The sequence below is a fragment of the Aplysia californica genome, unplaced genomic scaffold (assembly GCF_000002075.1).
Source record: "Aplysia californica isolate F4 #8 unplaced genomic scaffold, AplCal3.0 scaffold00809, whole genome shotgun sequence".
Lineage (NCBI taxonomy): Eukaryota > Metazoa > Mollusca > Gastropoda > Aplysiida > Aplysiidae > Aplysia > Aplysia californica.
Window position 1 is genome coordinate 226,494 of NW_004798079.1, and position 16,752 is coordinate 243,245.

The 16,752-nt window shown below is 38.5% G+C and overlaps 1 protein-coding gene across 1 annotated transcript in view; it reads left to right on the forward strand.

The window, feature by feature from the left end:
• LOC101858898 overlaps window positions 1-16,402 on the forward strand; it is a gene marked incomplete in the record, with an annotated part of 22,969 nt that extends 6,567 nt beyond the window's left edge. Inside the window, 12 exon segments of the mRNA XM_013088776.2 lie at window positions 570-743; window positions 1,892-2,035; window positions 3,107-3,200; window positions 4,681-4,881; window positions 6,628-6,763; window positions 7,552-7,672; window positions 9,021-9,157; window positions 10,661-10,783; window positions 11,755-11,977; window positions 13,311-13,477; window positions 13,896-14,178; window positions 16,317-16,402. Of these exon segments, the coding sequence (XP_012944230.1) occupies window positions 570-743; window positions 1,892-2,035; window positions 3,107-3,200; window positions 4,681-4,881; window positions 6,628-6,763; window positions 7,552-7,672; window positions 9,021-9,157; window positions 10,661-10,783; window positions 11,755-11,977; window positions 13,311-13,477; window positions 13,896-14,178; window positions 16,317-16,334 (1,821 nt within the window).
• Between the last annotated feature and the right edge of the window lie 350 nt (window positions 16,403-16,752).

A 16,752-nucleotide genomic window follows, 5' to 3' on the forward strand; every position in this document is an offset into this window, starting at 1 on the left:
CACACACACACACACACACGAACATGCACACACACACACACACACACATACACACACACACACACACGAACATGCACACACACATGCAGGCTTACAGTCACATGCATAATATAAATGAAAGTAATATAAATAATAATAATCTTTAGCTAGATACATACTCAATGTTATTGTGATATATGCTCTAATTAAATCATATGAATATTTGTAACAAGATGGTTAAGACGGAAGAATTTTGATGGATGATGGTGAAAATGACCTTCTGTATCTTAAAAGTCTATGATTGATAATACTTTATTATCTCAGAGGGAAATTTTTCTTGGCTGTACAAGACCGTAAAAACACATGCAGGTATACATAAAATATCTAAATTATATATTACTCTCATTAAAATTCAACATGAAAAGAGACGTAAAGCTAACAAAAGGTACATATCACATCAGGTGCTCATTCAACCTCATGCAGGAATTTGATTTCAAGACCCCTGGAGTTATATACTCGTAGATAATACTCTAAAGAGCAATACACATTATGCTAATTCATGGGCTGGCCTATGTCCTCTGTCTTCACAGGATCAAGAGAAACAAACCACGAAGGAGGACTCCTCTTACTCTGCCGTCACTCTGTGCTCACAAAGCATTTATCCCGGGGATGATCAGCTCTTGACTATGGAGAAAGAAATTTTGGAAGTCAAGTATAAGATACTGGATGATCCAGCTTATTCGCTACAGACTCCCCCTAAGAAGGTAAGTGTTGTTTTCTTTTCTTTTTTTTTTTGGATTACGTTATGTTGAGCTACTGCATTTTTTTACATCATAATAAAATTTCCTGATAATGGTTATAGCATCTGTGATACTTAACCCTATCCGTACTTCGTGTTTTACTATCGTATCTTATACGACGTGGGGAACTCTGTGCGACCTCTTTCCAAAGAGGAAATTTATTTGTTATTCCGATCCATACGCTTTGCATAGCAGTCTGTCAAGAAGATTTTTTGAGAAATGCTGAAAGTTTTAAAGAGATCTTCATACTAGAAGTATTTTAAAATGTGAAGAATACAACCCAGGGGGTACAAAATTACCCCAGGGCGTATGGATAGGGTTAACATGCAGCCTGATGAAGGATTGTCCTGCATACTCCCTTTAATAGCGTGTTTGATTTCTGTCTCTTGAGGAGACTTATTTGATTCTTTATCCGGCAAGCCGCTCCCAGCGGCTCACGGTCGGAACCACTGTGCCAGTGAGCTGCTGATAGCAGCTTAGGCATATTCCTTTACGACCAAATTAGTTTTTGGCAGTTATCTCTTTTACTGGGAGTTCATTCATTAGATAAAGAACTATCAAAATGGGTTTACCTGTTTTGATTTAATGACTCATTTAGTAACGTTTTTGTCATTTTAAGATTTAATACCAAAGAATGGGGCCCGGCATAGTGGGTTTATACCCACGGAGATAAAGAGTTAAGTTTTTGTGATGTCCTATATTTCTTGGTGGAACATTGCATAGTGGAGCATCTAGGTTGTTATGTTACGACTTACTTGAGTCTTGGAGTAGTAGATCTAGATGGTGGTTGATGTTGGTGGGGCCCCACCTGCTCGTCTTCTGTTAGTTCTTCGTTAGCCGATGTTACTCATTTCGGCTTCAGTGAGTGAGTGACACTTAAATTACCCACGGTTTGCATGAAATCACATGAGGTGTCAGTCACGTGATATGTCCTTTTGGTCTACGTCACAATAACTATTATAAATGTGCGTTCATGCTACATGTCCTTCTATTCTAAAAGTGCGCTTACACCACATAGGTGCATTTGCTTCAACTGCTGTGGAGGAGGGAAGATGCAAGTTCCCAATTCTGAATACGCAGATTGCTAAATAAAACCATTTGTTCTCCTTCAGAGAGATGCACAGCTAGAGGGCCAGCTGGTGCAGGCAGCCTATGAGTTTTTCACCGCAGAGAGACTCGAGGAAGCCTTGGAGTTGATGTCAAAACTGATAACATTGGATCCAAGAAATTTGTTCTACAGAACTTTCAGAGCACAGGTATGATTTGTCATTTGTGAGGCAGCGTGGTGAAATGAGGGCGCTCGTCAAAGTTTTTAAAATGGTATTTTTCCACAGGTTTGTGAATTTTTATAGAATTTTCGTCTTTTGGCTCAACACCTTTAATGCCAATTAAAGAACACACTTCTAAATTTTCTGTTTTCATGGACTCTCAAGCTAAGGAAATAAATCATCTTTGAAAGCCATTTTCTCACTAATTTTTACATCTGAAACTGGCGACCCCCACCTCCTTCATTCGCAAATGTCTTGACTTCTATTGAAGATAAATGGATAATTTTCTTCACCCAAAGCAAGATAAATGAACAAGCTTCATGATGATGCCAATAACTCTGCATGCCCAAAAATTGACGAGAGCCTGATTCCACCGCGTCGTGACACAATTGCTCTTTAAAGATTCCCGGGATCAGGTTGTATTTGTTTCCCATGAAGTTAGTTTTTTTGTTGTTGATGATGAGCACCCTTGTAAATAACATTTAGGTTATTTAAAAAGGTAAACTAAGAAAGAAAAATAATTTTACAGGAGTATATGTGTGTGTGCATGTTTGTGTGTGTGTGTGTGTGTGTGTGTGTGTGTGTGTGTGTGTGTGTGTGTGTATGTGTGAACGTAGTGAAACACCAAACCAATGTGCCAGGATCTGGACAATAAAGATGTATCTTATCTTATAAGCTTTTGTAAATGTAAAGGCTAAATTTCTTTCATAAGCCTTAACAACAAATTTTGTATTGTCATGAAGTTACATTTTTGATGGATTCATTTATAAGACTGTATATATGAACACAAGACTAAAACACATTGACTGTGCTATGTGTGAGCTTGAATAACCACCAGCTATTCTGCTCAAATTGCTGAGGTTCCCAAACTGTTCAAATGTCTGAGAATTTTTAAAAGGAAAGATAATTAGTCTACTATTGTAATGATGTGCCATTTCACAAGTCACAAATTCCCATAATTTTGGGTAAGTTTATAAGTGAATTGGATACAGCTTTGTGTCGTCATCAAATTACTGTGAGTTGTTAACGTTTGAATATTTATAACCCTATATTCTTCAGATTTATTTCAACATGAGTCAGTGGCCTAAAGTGATTCAAGACTACTGGGTGATTCCCAAAGCTCAGAGGAAAGCTGAAATTTGGAAGCAAGGAGGTCAGGGGCATGATCCTTCCCACAATATCTCCATACCTTGCTCTTTGTATTTTAGTGTCATTCCCACAATATCTCCGTCCCTCGCTCTGTGTATTTTAGTGTCATTGTTGCACGCGACTGTCATCATGTTTACTTGCTTTTCAACTCAAAATCAACGAGGACATTTTAAACAGTCAATTAAAGACTATAAAGTATACAAAAAGCTCATCATTATTAATGTATATATTTATTAGGCTTACAAATTCGTTATGAAAAAAAAAGACATAAGTAATAGTGAGATAATTGTGCTTTGATATCATTGTTTTTTAAAAGTTAATTTAGTTTCAAACATTTTAGAAAAAAGAGAATTATGTAAAAATATTCTGAAAAATGGATTGCAGCATCTTTTTTTTGGGGGGGTTGTTTTTTTTACTCTGCCCATTTCTATCAACTGACACTTTGGTGTTTAGTAGAAACAACAGAAGCAACAAATGTGCAGCATTTTGGATTTTAAAATTAACTGTTAGTATTAGTGTAAACACATAAGAGAAATGATAGGTGAAGGGTACTGACGAAATGAGTTACTTCTCGGATTCGAGCCCTATGAAAATAGATACATCACGCTTACAGGTGAAGTTTTTACAATTTAGAAGTATGAAATAATAGAAGGCTTGTTATACTTAGAGAATAAGGCATCAATAGAAAATCTACAATTTTGACAATACTGTCAATTTTTGGCCAATATCTCCATTTGTGGATTGCAAGAAGTAACTGGTTTTGTCAGCACACCTCACATATATAATATATATTGTATCATCAACTTCTTAAACAGACCATGCAAACTGCTCACAGTTTAAACAAAATCTTTTTCTTTCCTAATCCTAACTATCGTCATTTGTCCTCTACTTGTTTTGTATGTTTGTCACTCTCTTGTGAACTGCTATTTCCTTGATAGTGGAAGCAGACTTTAGTTTAGTTTAGTTTTAGTAAGGTTTTTACGACGCTCGCAACTGCATAAGGCCATATGAGCGCCAAGGGGTGGATGTCAACAGAGAAGTCCTTACAGGGAATCAGACTTACTCTGCTCACCTCTCTATCTTCGACAGCACAAAGTCTGCTTCGACTATCAAGGCACCCCGGAAATAGTGGGTCACAAGAGTGTGACAAACATACAAAAGAAGTAGAGGAAAATGATAATAGTAAGGATTAGGAAAGAAAAAGCAGCAGTTTCCTGTTGTAGATCAGACACAGTTATGAGTGTGACATTGATGAATCAGCCCATTTACAATTCTACTGTGCATGAACAAGAAATGTCCTATCTTTGGGAATGGCCTAAAGACACTTCTGTCAGTATTACCGCCCCGGGGGGTGGAAGCAGATTTGGTATGAACTTATGCAGTTGCGAGCGCCGTAAAACCTTATTAAAACTTTAAAAACTAAAACAAAAACTGATGGATTATAATGTCAATATGTACAAATGGTCTCAATTTTTTAATTACAGGGAAAGCTTTTGTGGAGCTGTGGCTTCCGGTTCTGGCCGAGTTCTGGCTGAGAAAAGCGACACAGCTGAGTGGAGGGAAAGACGAGGAGGCGGCCATGTTGTTTCAGAAAGTCAGAGTGAGGCGTTTGTACGAGCCGTTGACGGAAGATCAGCCCGTCCAAGTTGACTTCACGCAGTTTGGCAGAGCTGTATTTGCAAAGGGTATGCTGTGGAGCAAGAAATTGGTTGTTGTTGTTGTTGTTGTTGTTGTTGTTGTTGTTGTTGTTGTTGTTGTTGTTGTTGTTAGCAATACAGCAGCATCTGAGCATTAACTCTTCTGTATGATGCCATTCTGTAATAGCTGTGTGTTTGTTCTAATTGTTGTCTTGAGGAGTAGAGGCAATTAGATGTGTGGGGTAGCTTTGGAAGAAAACATCCCCTCAAATAGGTTAGCTTTCTACAGAAGAACAGATGATGTTCCACTGTCTCTGAGGGGAAGTCACATAGTGGGCAGGCAGCAGACTGCTTTACTCCAATTCGGTTGAGATGTTGATTGAGGGGCACATGTTGTGTTTTAAGTTGGAAGATTATGGATTGACCTCCCCTCCTCAACTCATTAATTGGATCTTTGACCAGTGGTTTATTAATGTGGCCATACATTATCCTTCCTGTCGTACGTGCAAGAAATTAGTTTTGTTCTTTTTTTTGGGTTTTTTTGTTTTAGCGGAGGTATGTTTTCAAAAAAAGAAAGTCAATGTAATAAAAAGTGTTTTGACGAGTTCTTTATATTTTCATTCTGCCATTATTTTTATTTTTCTTAAAATGTTGCTTTGAATTATAATAGGTACAGTTACAAGTTTTATGTCCGTCCAATAATGATCTACAGCTCTTGCTTTGGTAGTGTAGGTTTAACACTTTGCAGTCACTTGGCGCAATAATGTGACGGGGAAAATTATCTGTTCCGGTCACCTGACGACACAGTTCTGTGCCAGACCCGAGAAGTCTGTTGCAGTCACTCTCCTAACTGGGTGACCAGATGGGGCATTTTGTACTGCTGGCTGTGTGACTGCAAAAGTGTTAAAAGCATATTATATAATGCTGCTTGTTTATTCTCACATAAAGAGATTTTTTTTCTTCTTATGCATTGCTATAGTAATTTGATCCTTCATAAGAAAAGAAAAAGAGGATTAGTGGATGGAGGGAACTTGATAGAGATATATAAAGAAGGAACTCTCCCTATGTCTAGTCAGTGCTTCAGATTTGGTGTTTTGGAGTAATTATTTTTTTTTAAGAGTGGGTGGTTGGCGGGTGCTCTGGGTGATCTATCTTCTCTATCTCCCCTTCTTGTTTTTAGTGTTTGTTACTCTCTTGTAACACTTCTAATCTTCGGCACTTATATGACCTTATTAAGTTGCAAGTGCTGTAAAACCCTTACTAAAACTTTTTTTTTAAAGAAGTTAAGGGAATAGAAATGTACTGCTCATTGTGCACTGTCATTTGTGAGGCTTCGAGATGAAATCAGGCTCTCGTCAAATTAATGAAATCGAAAAAAATGGCATTTTTCTATAGGTACATTTGGCAATTTTTATAGAATTTTTGTTCTATTGACTCAACAGCTTTAAGGTCCACTTAAAAACACATTCTTTGTGTATTTTAGAGAAAAATGTTGATTTAAAGACACAAACATTTTAATTTGTAATTTTTAAGGACTCTCAAGTTTTGGAAGTTGCCAAAGTTTGGCGGCCGTTTTCTCACTAATCTTTGAAACCAGACGACTCTGACTTTCTTCAATCGCAAATATCTCTACTTCTATTCAAGATAGATGGGTATTTTTTTTCTGCACCGAAAGGAAGGCAAATGAACAGGCTTTACTTTAAGATGATACCAATAACCCCATTTGCCCAAAAATTAATGAGCGCCTGGTTCCACCGCGTCGTGACACATTTTATATCTCTCTGTTTTTGCCAGAGGATATCCCTGCTGGTGAGACCGTCATGATGGACATCCCAATGGTCATAGCACAGTCGTTGTCAACTCGACACATACCTGCATGTGCCAACTGTGCCACCTCTCTCATTTCACCGGAGATCTACTTTGAGAAAAAGTGAGACTTTCTTTCTTTTTTCTTTTTTTTGACCCTGCCCATTTCTATCAATTAGCGCTTTTGTGTTTAGTAGAAACATCTATTGTCCTTATCTCCCCTTCTTCTTTTTTATGTTTGTTACTCTCTTGTAACACCTCTAATCTTCTGGCACTCATATGACCTTATGCAGCTGCGAGCGCCGTAAAACCTCTACTAAAACTAAAAACTAAAACGTTAAGGTGATATATATCAATAACTTCAGGCGCCCAAACTTTGAAAAGCACCTGGTTCCATGGCGTCCTGACACATTTATCTTACCGCTCTAATGGCCGCCTGTATAAGACAATCACTGGTACAAATGGCTACTTTCTATAATTTCTCCCTTGGCTATATTTTACATTATAATAACGTTGTGTGAGACGGCCACATGTCTAATATGGTCACTTTTCTCCTTAACGATTGGTCACTTTTAAGGACAAGACAGCTATCCCGAAAAATGCTGTTTTGAGAAAATTGTAGGTAAAGTTTTTGCCCCTTGTTCAATTTCTTTAAAAGACAAGGAGAGTTTTCTCTATAACCAAACAAATGTACACATCAATGAAACCAAACTTCTCTTTTAGGTAGAACAATGCCTACTTTTGGTGAAGGTCAAGATTTCTGGAAACCCCCGAAATCAGGGTTCACCTGCTTGTCTCTAAAAGTGACCAATTGGTGGCTGGCTTAGAAAGTTTTGACTGTATGCTGCTTTTCATTATTATCTTTTGTTACATTGTTTAGGCTACTAAAAATAACTTCTTTTTTTTTTGCAGACTGAATTTAATGGGCAAAGAGCAACAGGAGCTAATTGAAGACCACTGGCCAAAAGTGTCGGAAATTTGGTGTGAGCATTGTGGAAAGGAGCGATACTGCAGCAACATCTGCAAAAATGAGGTGAGTGATTAATTCCATGTATGCTTTTATACATCCTCTATAGTTCTGTATTTCCACTTCACCTTCACCTATCTCGTTGACCGGATGTCCGTCGGGGCGCTTTTGAAGATTTGACCACCAGCTTCCTCCACTCCTTTCGGTCTTCAGCTTTCCTGAGCGTGTCTTTGATTTCCAGGCCTGTCCATTCCTTGATGTTGTCCTCCCAACTCTTCTTTGGTCTGCCTCTGCTCTTCTTTCCCTGGACACTGCCTTGCAGGATCATAAAATATCATCTTGTCATGTGTGTTACGATGTGGTGGAATCAAGCGCTCGTCAAATTTTGGGCATATTGAGTCATAGGTATCATCTTAAAGTCTGTTCATTTGCTTTGCTTTTGATGAAAAAAATATCCATTTATCTTGGATACAGGTTGAGATATTGGCAATTGAAAGAGGTAGGAGTCGCCTGGATTCAGGGGTAAAATTAGAGATAAAATGGCCGCCAAAGTTTAGTTATTCCCTTAGTTTGAGTGTGTGGGGAAAAACTTAACATTTACTTCTTTTATGCCTTTAATCAATGTTTTTCCGTAAAATCAACATAGAAATGTGTTCTTTAATGGGCATGAAAAGTGTTGAGCCAAAAAACAAAAATCCTATCAAATTTCCTAACCTGCGGAAAAATACCAGTTTCTTCACTTTCATTATTTTGACGAGCACCTGGTTTCACCGCACCGTCTCACATATCTTATCCTACCTTATCTTTTGTACCATACTTGGAGTTGTTTTAGCATTGCACTTCCGGTAAAATAAATCCTTATATTTCACACAAGAAATATGATAAGCTGATAGCCAATCTCACACGTGAAATATAAAAATTTGCATAAATTGCTACGGGTTCGAATGAGGCTAGCAACGGAAAAATTTTCTCTCTAAAATTGTCTCCTTTCCTGCTCTCTACCAATGTTCTATCGTCTGCTTTCATCTCCACTTTCTGCACCCACCCCCTCAACCCCTTTGCCCCCCTCCTCTGGGCTCCTGACTCTTTGTGCAGCCTTTCTACTGCTACTCCTTGGCTCCTTCTTACTGCTGTCTTTTAGCCATATCCCTGATTTTCTAATAGGAAAGATCTACACCTAGCCTTCTCGGACAAGGGTGAAAAATCTCGGAGGACCCAAGTGCACGTTGCGCACATTAAAGGTCCCGTGGTGGTCTAAAATCAATAAGAGTAGGATGCGGCCGTCACCCGGGCAAAATTCCAAATTTCCTACCAAACTGAAAATGTTAAGTGTGTCCAACGCGCTCATTTGACCTTATGCAGTTGCGAGCGCCGTAAAACTCTTACAGAAAAAACACTTACCTACCTTTTCCAGGCTTGGGAAGTTTATCACCGAGTAATCTGTCCGCGCTTCAACCCTGGAGCGGACACTCTCTACGCTGTGATTGAACAAGGGGGCTTTGGCTACACGGCGGACGGCAAATGGGATGAGGTCTGGAAGGGTCACTTCAGGTAACACCCAATGTCCAAGGACGTAGATTGTGTATATAAGGCCTGCAAACCAATTCCACAAAAAGATTGTATGTGGACCTCACTAGGTGGGGGGAAACTGGATTTACATAATGACATCATGACAAGACAAAAAGATCGTGGTTTGCTTCTTGTTTCCTATCAAACATCTATCATCCTTATCTCCCCTCCTTCTTTTTTGTGTTTGTTACTCTCTTGTAACACCTCTAATCTTCAGCACTTCTATGACCTTATTGTGTTGCAAGTGCCCTAAAACACTTACTAATACTAAACAGGTTTGACCCCTTTATGATGCAGGGTCAATTTTTATCTCACAAGACACAATTTTGAATCTCCAGAGATGAAGGGTGATGCTTGATTCAGCGGTTGATTGACTATAATTCGATACAGTTTGTAAATGCAACAAACTGTACCTTAAAGTGAAAGATTCTTTTATATATGAAAAGAATATCGCTGTATTTGAATCAGCTATTACTATTAGATTTACGAAGCTTGTCTGTCAGAAACAGCACAGTGAATGCAAAATGTGACGAACAGCACTCATGATTATGGTCCTCGCACTTTGCAAGGTGCTGTCTCTGCGGTTTTATGCCACACAAAAATTATGAAATTATGCAAACTGAGCCCAAAAATGTGAAATTATGCAATTTTGTTAATTTTAACTATGAATGCTAAAGGAAAATAATTTGAAATTATGCAAAAAATGATCAAATTTTGCAAAATTTTGCGGGTGCATAGAACCACGGGGACAGAAGTTATGACATTTATCACAGCAACATCTTGGCCCCTTCCCCACACAAGAAAAAATGACAAATGGTTCTTGTCTGGTCACGGGTTTAAATCACTGAGTGGTTGAGTTTTAATTTTTTTCCTAAAAATGATTTAGTAATCAGAGTCTTTATATAACCTGCTTGACTTATTTTTTAATTCTTATAGGAGATAGGGGAATAAGAAAGTAGGCAATGAGTGATTAAATCTACAGATTTACCATGCTCTAATTCCTGGGGATTTCATAAATGTTTAGCTATGTTGTCTTAACCCTATCCGTGCGTCGTGTTTTACCATCATATCCATATGACATGGGGAACTCTGTGCCACCACTTAACCCTATCCGTACATCGTGTTTTACCATCGTATCCATACAATGTGGGGAACTCTGTGCCACCACTTAACCCTATCCATACATCGTGTTTTACCATCGTATCCATATGACGTGGGGAACTCTGTGCCACCACTTTCCAAAGAGGAAATTTGCTCGTTAATCCGATCCGAACGCTTTGCATAACAGTCAGTCAAAATGATTTTTTGAGAAATTCTGAAAGTTTCAAAGAGATCTTCGTACTAGAAGTATTCTTAAAATGTGAAGAATACAACCCTAGGGGTACAAAATGACCCCTTGGGGTACGGATAGAGTTAAGGGGAATGAGTTCAAAGATGTATATTTCTTATGTTTTCTTTTGGCTCATTGTGTTGCTAAATCCAAAGTCCAATGATTCTGGTGAAAATCTGGGCTAACATCGCCTCCCAAGTGAGAACCATGATGGAGAATGATGGCGTGAAGGAACCCACCGTGGAACACTGGGCCAGAGCTAAGGCTCCTTATCGCAGGTCAGAGCATGTGATGGAATAGATCGCTGATAGAGTGATGAAAACTCATAACCAATTCACAGCAAAAATATTGTTCTGAAACCTCGCATCCCACAGCGTAACCAATTAAACAGTAGAAAAGTTATTTTTCATGCACTAACCACGTTTCTAAAGTGTTTTCATTTATCCCCAACTTTGGTTCATATACATCATTTTGTTCAAGAATAAACCAGTTTTTTGCCTCTCCTGTAAAATTTTCCTTTTTGGGGTTACGAGGTCTCATCACTCCACCAGCGATGTTTTCAATGTCTTTATAGGGTTTAAATGCTTAATGAAGAGCTTTGTTTCTATGTGTGAGTATTTCTCTTTTGTGTGTGTTTTCAGCCTGAGAATTCATGAGAGTCTGGCTTAGTATATATATATATGCTTATTGTTTTCATCAGTGGATAAATCAGGACTATTAATAAGTGTTTATGCTTTATATATCTATTTTCCCTTTACCTTTACTAGTAATCTTTTTAAATAAATATATGAAGATCTACTGACCGCAGTGAAGAGACGAAAACTAAAATGATATGGGCATGTCACAAGATCCACAGGACTTGCCAAAACAATCCTGCAAGGAACCGTACAAGGAAAGAGAAAGAGAGGAAGTCAGAGTAGGAGATGGGAGGACAACATTACAGAGTGGACAGGAAAGACGATGGGTGACAACCTGAGGAGAGCAGAGGACAAAAATAGATGGCGAGAGCTGGTTTTCCAATGCAGTGGTGCCCCAACGGTTGCCCCAACCACGGGATAGATGAAGAAGAAGAAGATTTTAAATATCTCTATAACTTATGTACACCTACTAGATCCAAAAAGACTTCTAACACTTTACCGCCTCATCTCGCCGATTGGCGATGTTTACCACCCAGTTTCTTTGGATTTTCCCCAAAATATGATGGCAAAGTGGTTAATATGTTTCCATAGTGATATTTGTTTAACCCCAGGTTCATCGCCTTTGGTACAATGCCTGCTATGCAGCGTATGCCGCATGCCTTGCCAATGTTCCAGGCTGCTTTTGCTGACTGTGGTGGGGGACTCAGTTACAAAATCACTGAGGATGAGTTTAACGGGCGCTACTACCAGGCTGCCTGCAACCTGCAGAGTTTCTCCTGCTCCATCACCCCATACCACCACTTTATGAACAACATCAAGGACGACTTGAGAGGGGTAAGGTGTGGTCTATTTGGTTGTTTTTGATTGTGGCAGGGGGTTAGGCCTAGCCTATTGTATTGTTTGGCTGAAAGTGTGAGAGTGAGTAAAGTGTGAGTCTCAGTTCAGTTGTGGTGCAAGTGTATAAAAGCAGTCTGGATTACTACAGGTTAGACTTTAGAGGGGAGAGCTGTAGCAAGGCAGAGGAGGCCTGCTGAGAGTTCGGGTGGAGAAAAGGCTAGTTAGAGCGTCTGTTTATTTCTGTGTAAGGTGTGAGGTTCCAACGCATGGGGGCCCCATCTCTGAGGAAAGGATCACCCTCCGGAGAGAAACAGATTTGGCTAACCCCTGTTGTAGGCGCAGGCAGACAGAAGGTTAGTGTTAAACATTGTTTTATGTTTCAAGTAACAACATAAGGGAACTTCAAATCCCATCCTGTGATCTTGTGTGACTTGAACAAAAGTATAGATTGACATGCATGGTGTTAACTCTTTATCTCCGGCAAGCCGCTCCCAGTGGCTCGTGGTCGGAACCACTTTGCCGATGAGTCGCTGACAGCGGTTTGGGCACATTCTTTTACGAAGACTTCGACATCAAATTACTTTTCAGCTATTGCCGAAAACAGATCTCTTTTATCGCGAGTTGGTTCATTAGATGAAAAACTATCACAACAGGTTAACTTGTTTTGAATTAATTACTCGTTTTTGTCATTTTTAGATTTAGTACCAAAATGGTGTAGTGGGTTTACCCCCCACGGAGATAAAGAGTTAAAGTGTTTTCCAAATATTCCTGAGAGGTTTTGAATCTACTCTGAATGCATGGTATTACATTTGAGATAACGGTAGGTGTGGAGTATATAAGCATAGGCTAAAAAAAAATGGGGGGGGGGGGAATAATTAGACTGCTAATGCACAATAGGGCCTATAATATGATTATCTGAATTCTATTTACTGTAGTCATGGAGCCTTTTCGCTATTCCAGTTTTGTTTATATTATTTAAGGTTTTGGTAGTGTCAGAGTTTGGTAACTTTGGTTGCCTTTTGAGAGCTGAAATCTTGACTTCTGCATCTGATACTATTTTCCTCATGAACCACTGAGCATTTTTGGGGGAAAGCATTAACAGAAACCTTGTCAAAGTAAATGAATCCATGGATGATGTGTCATTCATGTTCGTGTAGCATTTGGATCAGATACTACTTTATTTTTCCGATCCAGCAGCCATTTGAGTTCTAGCCCATCGGCTTAACGCTTGATCAGATAAAACGAGGGAAAGTCTGTATTTGCAGAAGAAAAAGGAAAGTACAGAACTGTTTAAATTATTGCTTGAATTTTGCATCTCTTTTGTTCCAAGATCGGAGTCCTCAAGCACTTATCCGACCGTCCCCCAGAAGCGCAGTTTGCGGCACTGTGCCCACTCCATGCCTGCAGCAACCACTCGTGTTTGAACAACGCAGAAGTCTGTGACTTAGACATCAATGGCCGTCCTGGTGTTCAGATGATTGCTCGCAGAGACATCAAGTGAGAACACACGTATTTGACATCTTCTTTATATTGGGGATACTTTTGCCTATTTAACTTAGAATGGCAAGAGAAAGAGAGAATGAGAGAGAGGGAGAGGGAAGGAGAGAGAGACAGAGAGAGAGAGAGAGAGAGAGAAGGAATGAGAAGGGAGTGAAAAGATCGCCATTGAAATTATGTTCTTTGTAATATAGTTAAGCCAATTTTCAGCCTATTGAGCATTTTCGTACAATTGCACAAAACAAATGTAATTTATTATGATTATTATTATGAACTCCAAAGGATTAGACTATGTAGTTATGGTATGCCTATTCCACTTGCCATTCTATAAAGGTCGTATGCATGATTTTATTGCACTGCCATTCTGATTTGAAACTGTCCATTCTAAGGCATAATTTCTTAAATGTTTTTATTGCAGAAAAGGCGAGGAAATATTTATCACCTACATCGATACCTCCATGCCTAAGACACTGAGGAAAGCTTGGCTCTTCAAGTCGTTCAACTTCTGGTGTCAGTGTAAGCGATGTCAGTTTGAGGGCGACACACCGTCGGAATGCACACACTGCCTCAAGAAGGCACCAGAAGACAAGAAATTTGCCGCTTGCGGCAAATGTAAGAGGGCGTGGTACTGCGGAGCTGCGTGCCAGAAGGCTTCCTGGAAGAACGGACACAAGATTGTCTGTCAGACTCCCCACTCGCAGGTAACTTCACCTGAAAACTACACTTTAAAAACGCAGTAAAAGTTGTGTCGAGTTGTCATGTGCTTTCGGCTGACTTGTGACGTGGATAGTAGTTAGTGGTTTACGATTGAGAGGTGTAATGTCAAGCTTCCAATTTTTTGCCTCTATGCAGTACAGTGCTTCCAATTTTTTAATATTTGACAAAAGTCGGCCGGTTAGCTGGCAGCTGTGTAGTTGTTTTCGTTTTGTTTTTTTCTTAATTAATTTGAGGAACATTTTTCTTGGGAAATACAGCAATATGCTCTTAATAAGAAAATTCTATTCACTGAAGAGCTTTTGTACATAGAGTAATGAATATCTCTGTATCACTTGAATTTGAATTCAAAACAATTTCATTAGGTAGATTGATTGTTTATGATATTTTGGCAAAATAATAAATGAAACAGAATGAGTTGTGCTGTTTAGAACAGCTAAAGTTATGGTGACCAGTGTGATTTTCTGCAATGTTTTCCTCTAGCTGTTGGAAGCACTGTGTTTTGTGTGTATATGATGGTGGATCTTTGATCGCGGTGTGCTTTGAATTTGTTCACCTTGTGTAGATCTATTTTTATTGAAGGGGTTTGCATTTCTTTATTTTCTTCTCCCTTTCTAGTCTGTCATTGAAGTTAAATGAAAGAACTTATGGTACTAAAATAAAAAATTTTATTTTTGTTTTTTAGTTCAAAAGAATGAAAAGTAAATAACGTAACATTACATTTGACTGGCTTATGTTGGTCAAACATTTTTGTTCAATCATAAATGTTGTTGGGATTTCTCCTCTATAGAGATTTAACTTGATTTGATTAAAAAACAATTGGAAATATCTTGTAAACGCATCATGACTGATATGTGGTCGCTTTTAAGGACAAGTGGGCTAACCCCGATTTCAGGGGATTCCAGAAATCTTGACCAACACTAAAAGTGGACATTGCCTTGCCTGTAGGAGAAGTTTGGTTTCAGTGGTGTGTGTATTTATTTGGTTATAGAGAAAACTGTCCTTGTCTTTTAAAGAAACTGAACAAGGGGCAAAAACTTTATCTTCGATTTTATCAAAACAGTATTTTTCGGGATAGTCCCCTTGTGCTTAAAAGCGACCATGTGTGTGGTTTTGTCTGTGAACACAAGCTCGTGTCACGTGTTTAGAACACTGGCTTTGGTAGATTGTGCTCAAGTAGAATGTGAACAAGTGAGTCAGGTGAGAATGCAGATTTTCCAAAAATAGCTTAGGAAACACGTATGTGTATAAGTATGTGTGTGTGTGGTGCTTCCAGTATCTGTTGTGACAAATAGATATTCTAAATTATAAGTATAGGTGTAATTGTTTTAGAAGTACTTGAAAACAGAAAAGTTTAACCAATTTTTGGGGGTTGAATTTCCCTAAAAAATAAAGTTGCCATTTATACTCTTTTGATGACAAGCCTCACTATGAGTATGAGACTATTTTTTTAAGCTGTACAATTAAAGGGCGAGATGTTCACTGCAATTTGGAGCAGACAAGAGAATATAATATATAGCCTGTATATATATGGAAACAAAATGATGTTGCAGAGTCAAAATGAAAGACAACATAAAATTACCCTTGCTAAAGTGATTTCAAAGTGGCGAAGATTGAAATGGATCTGATCACATGAAGTTTGATTGAGAATATTAGGTAGCTATGTTGAAACAAAGGCGGCTTCATTTTTGTACTAATAATAATTTACCTTCTGCGCTGCAAAAGAGCGAAATGCTCGCTGTTAAAGGGATTTGAAAACAACAACAACCTTACAGTTATGATACATCAGGTTTAACAGTCCTTAACTTGACAATTGTAGCAATGTCATGTATTTAAAAAGTTTCAATTCAATATTGCTTATTGAATATAACTTTTTTTTTATTGCAATTAAAGTAATGTAGATTCCACTGACAGCTACAATGACAGAATCTAATTTGGATGATATGGTGACATATTAATCAACACTACAACTTTTCTGCTCTAAATACTGAAAGAGACTAACTGCCTAAATCTATTAAATGCCTAAATTTGCTGGTAACTTTTTGGGGGTTGATATTTTTGGAGGTCTTATCATGAAATACATAACACTGTATGTTTAATGCAAATATTTCCTCTATATTTTCAGGCAGTTTTTGATACGTGATTTTCCTGCTTGCTGCCCGTGGATGTGTGCAGTGTTGCCCCGCCCCGTTTCCTGCTTCCCTCCACCCCCCACCATGAACCTGAGCCCTGTCCTCCCCCTCCCCTCCCCCTCCCCCTCCCCCTTATGACACCTTTAATCAGTGTTTTAGTTCACTTCATCAGTTGTATAACACTGGAAAGAAAAATTATTTATGCTCCCTGTCTCAAAGAAAATACATCATCTGTGTCTGACTCTAACTGATTATTGTAACTGCCAAATTAGATTAAACAATTTTTTTGGTCTTAACTTATTTATTCAAAACTGAAATTACAATTGGTGTTATTATAATTAGTAAAAATGATAATCTACTGAAAAGTTTGAACAATTCTGGCATATAATGAAACAGAAAATTACGTTTTGTTCCACTCTTCTGAAAATC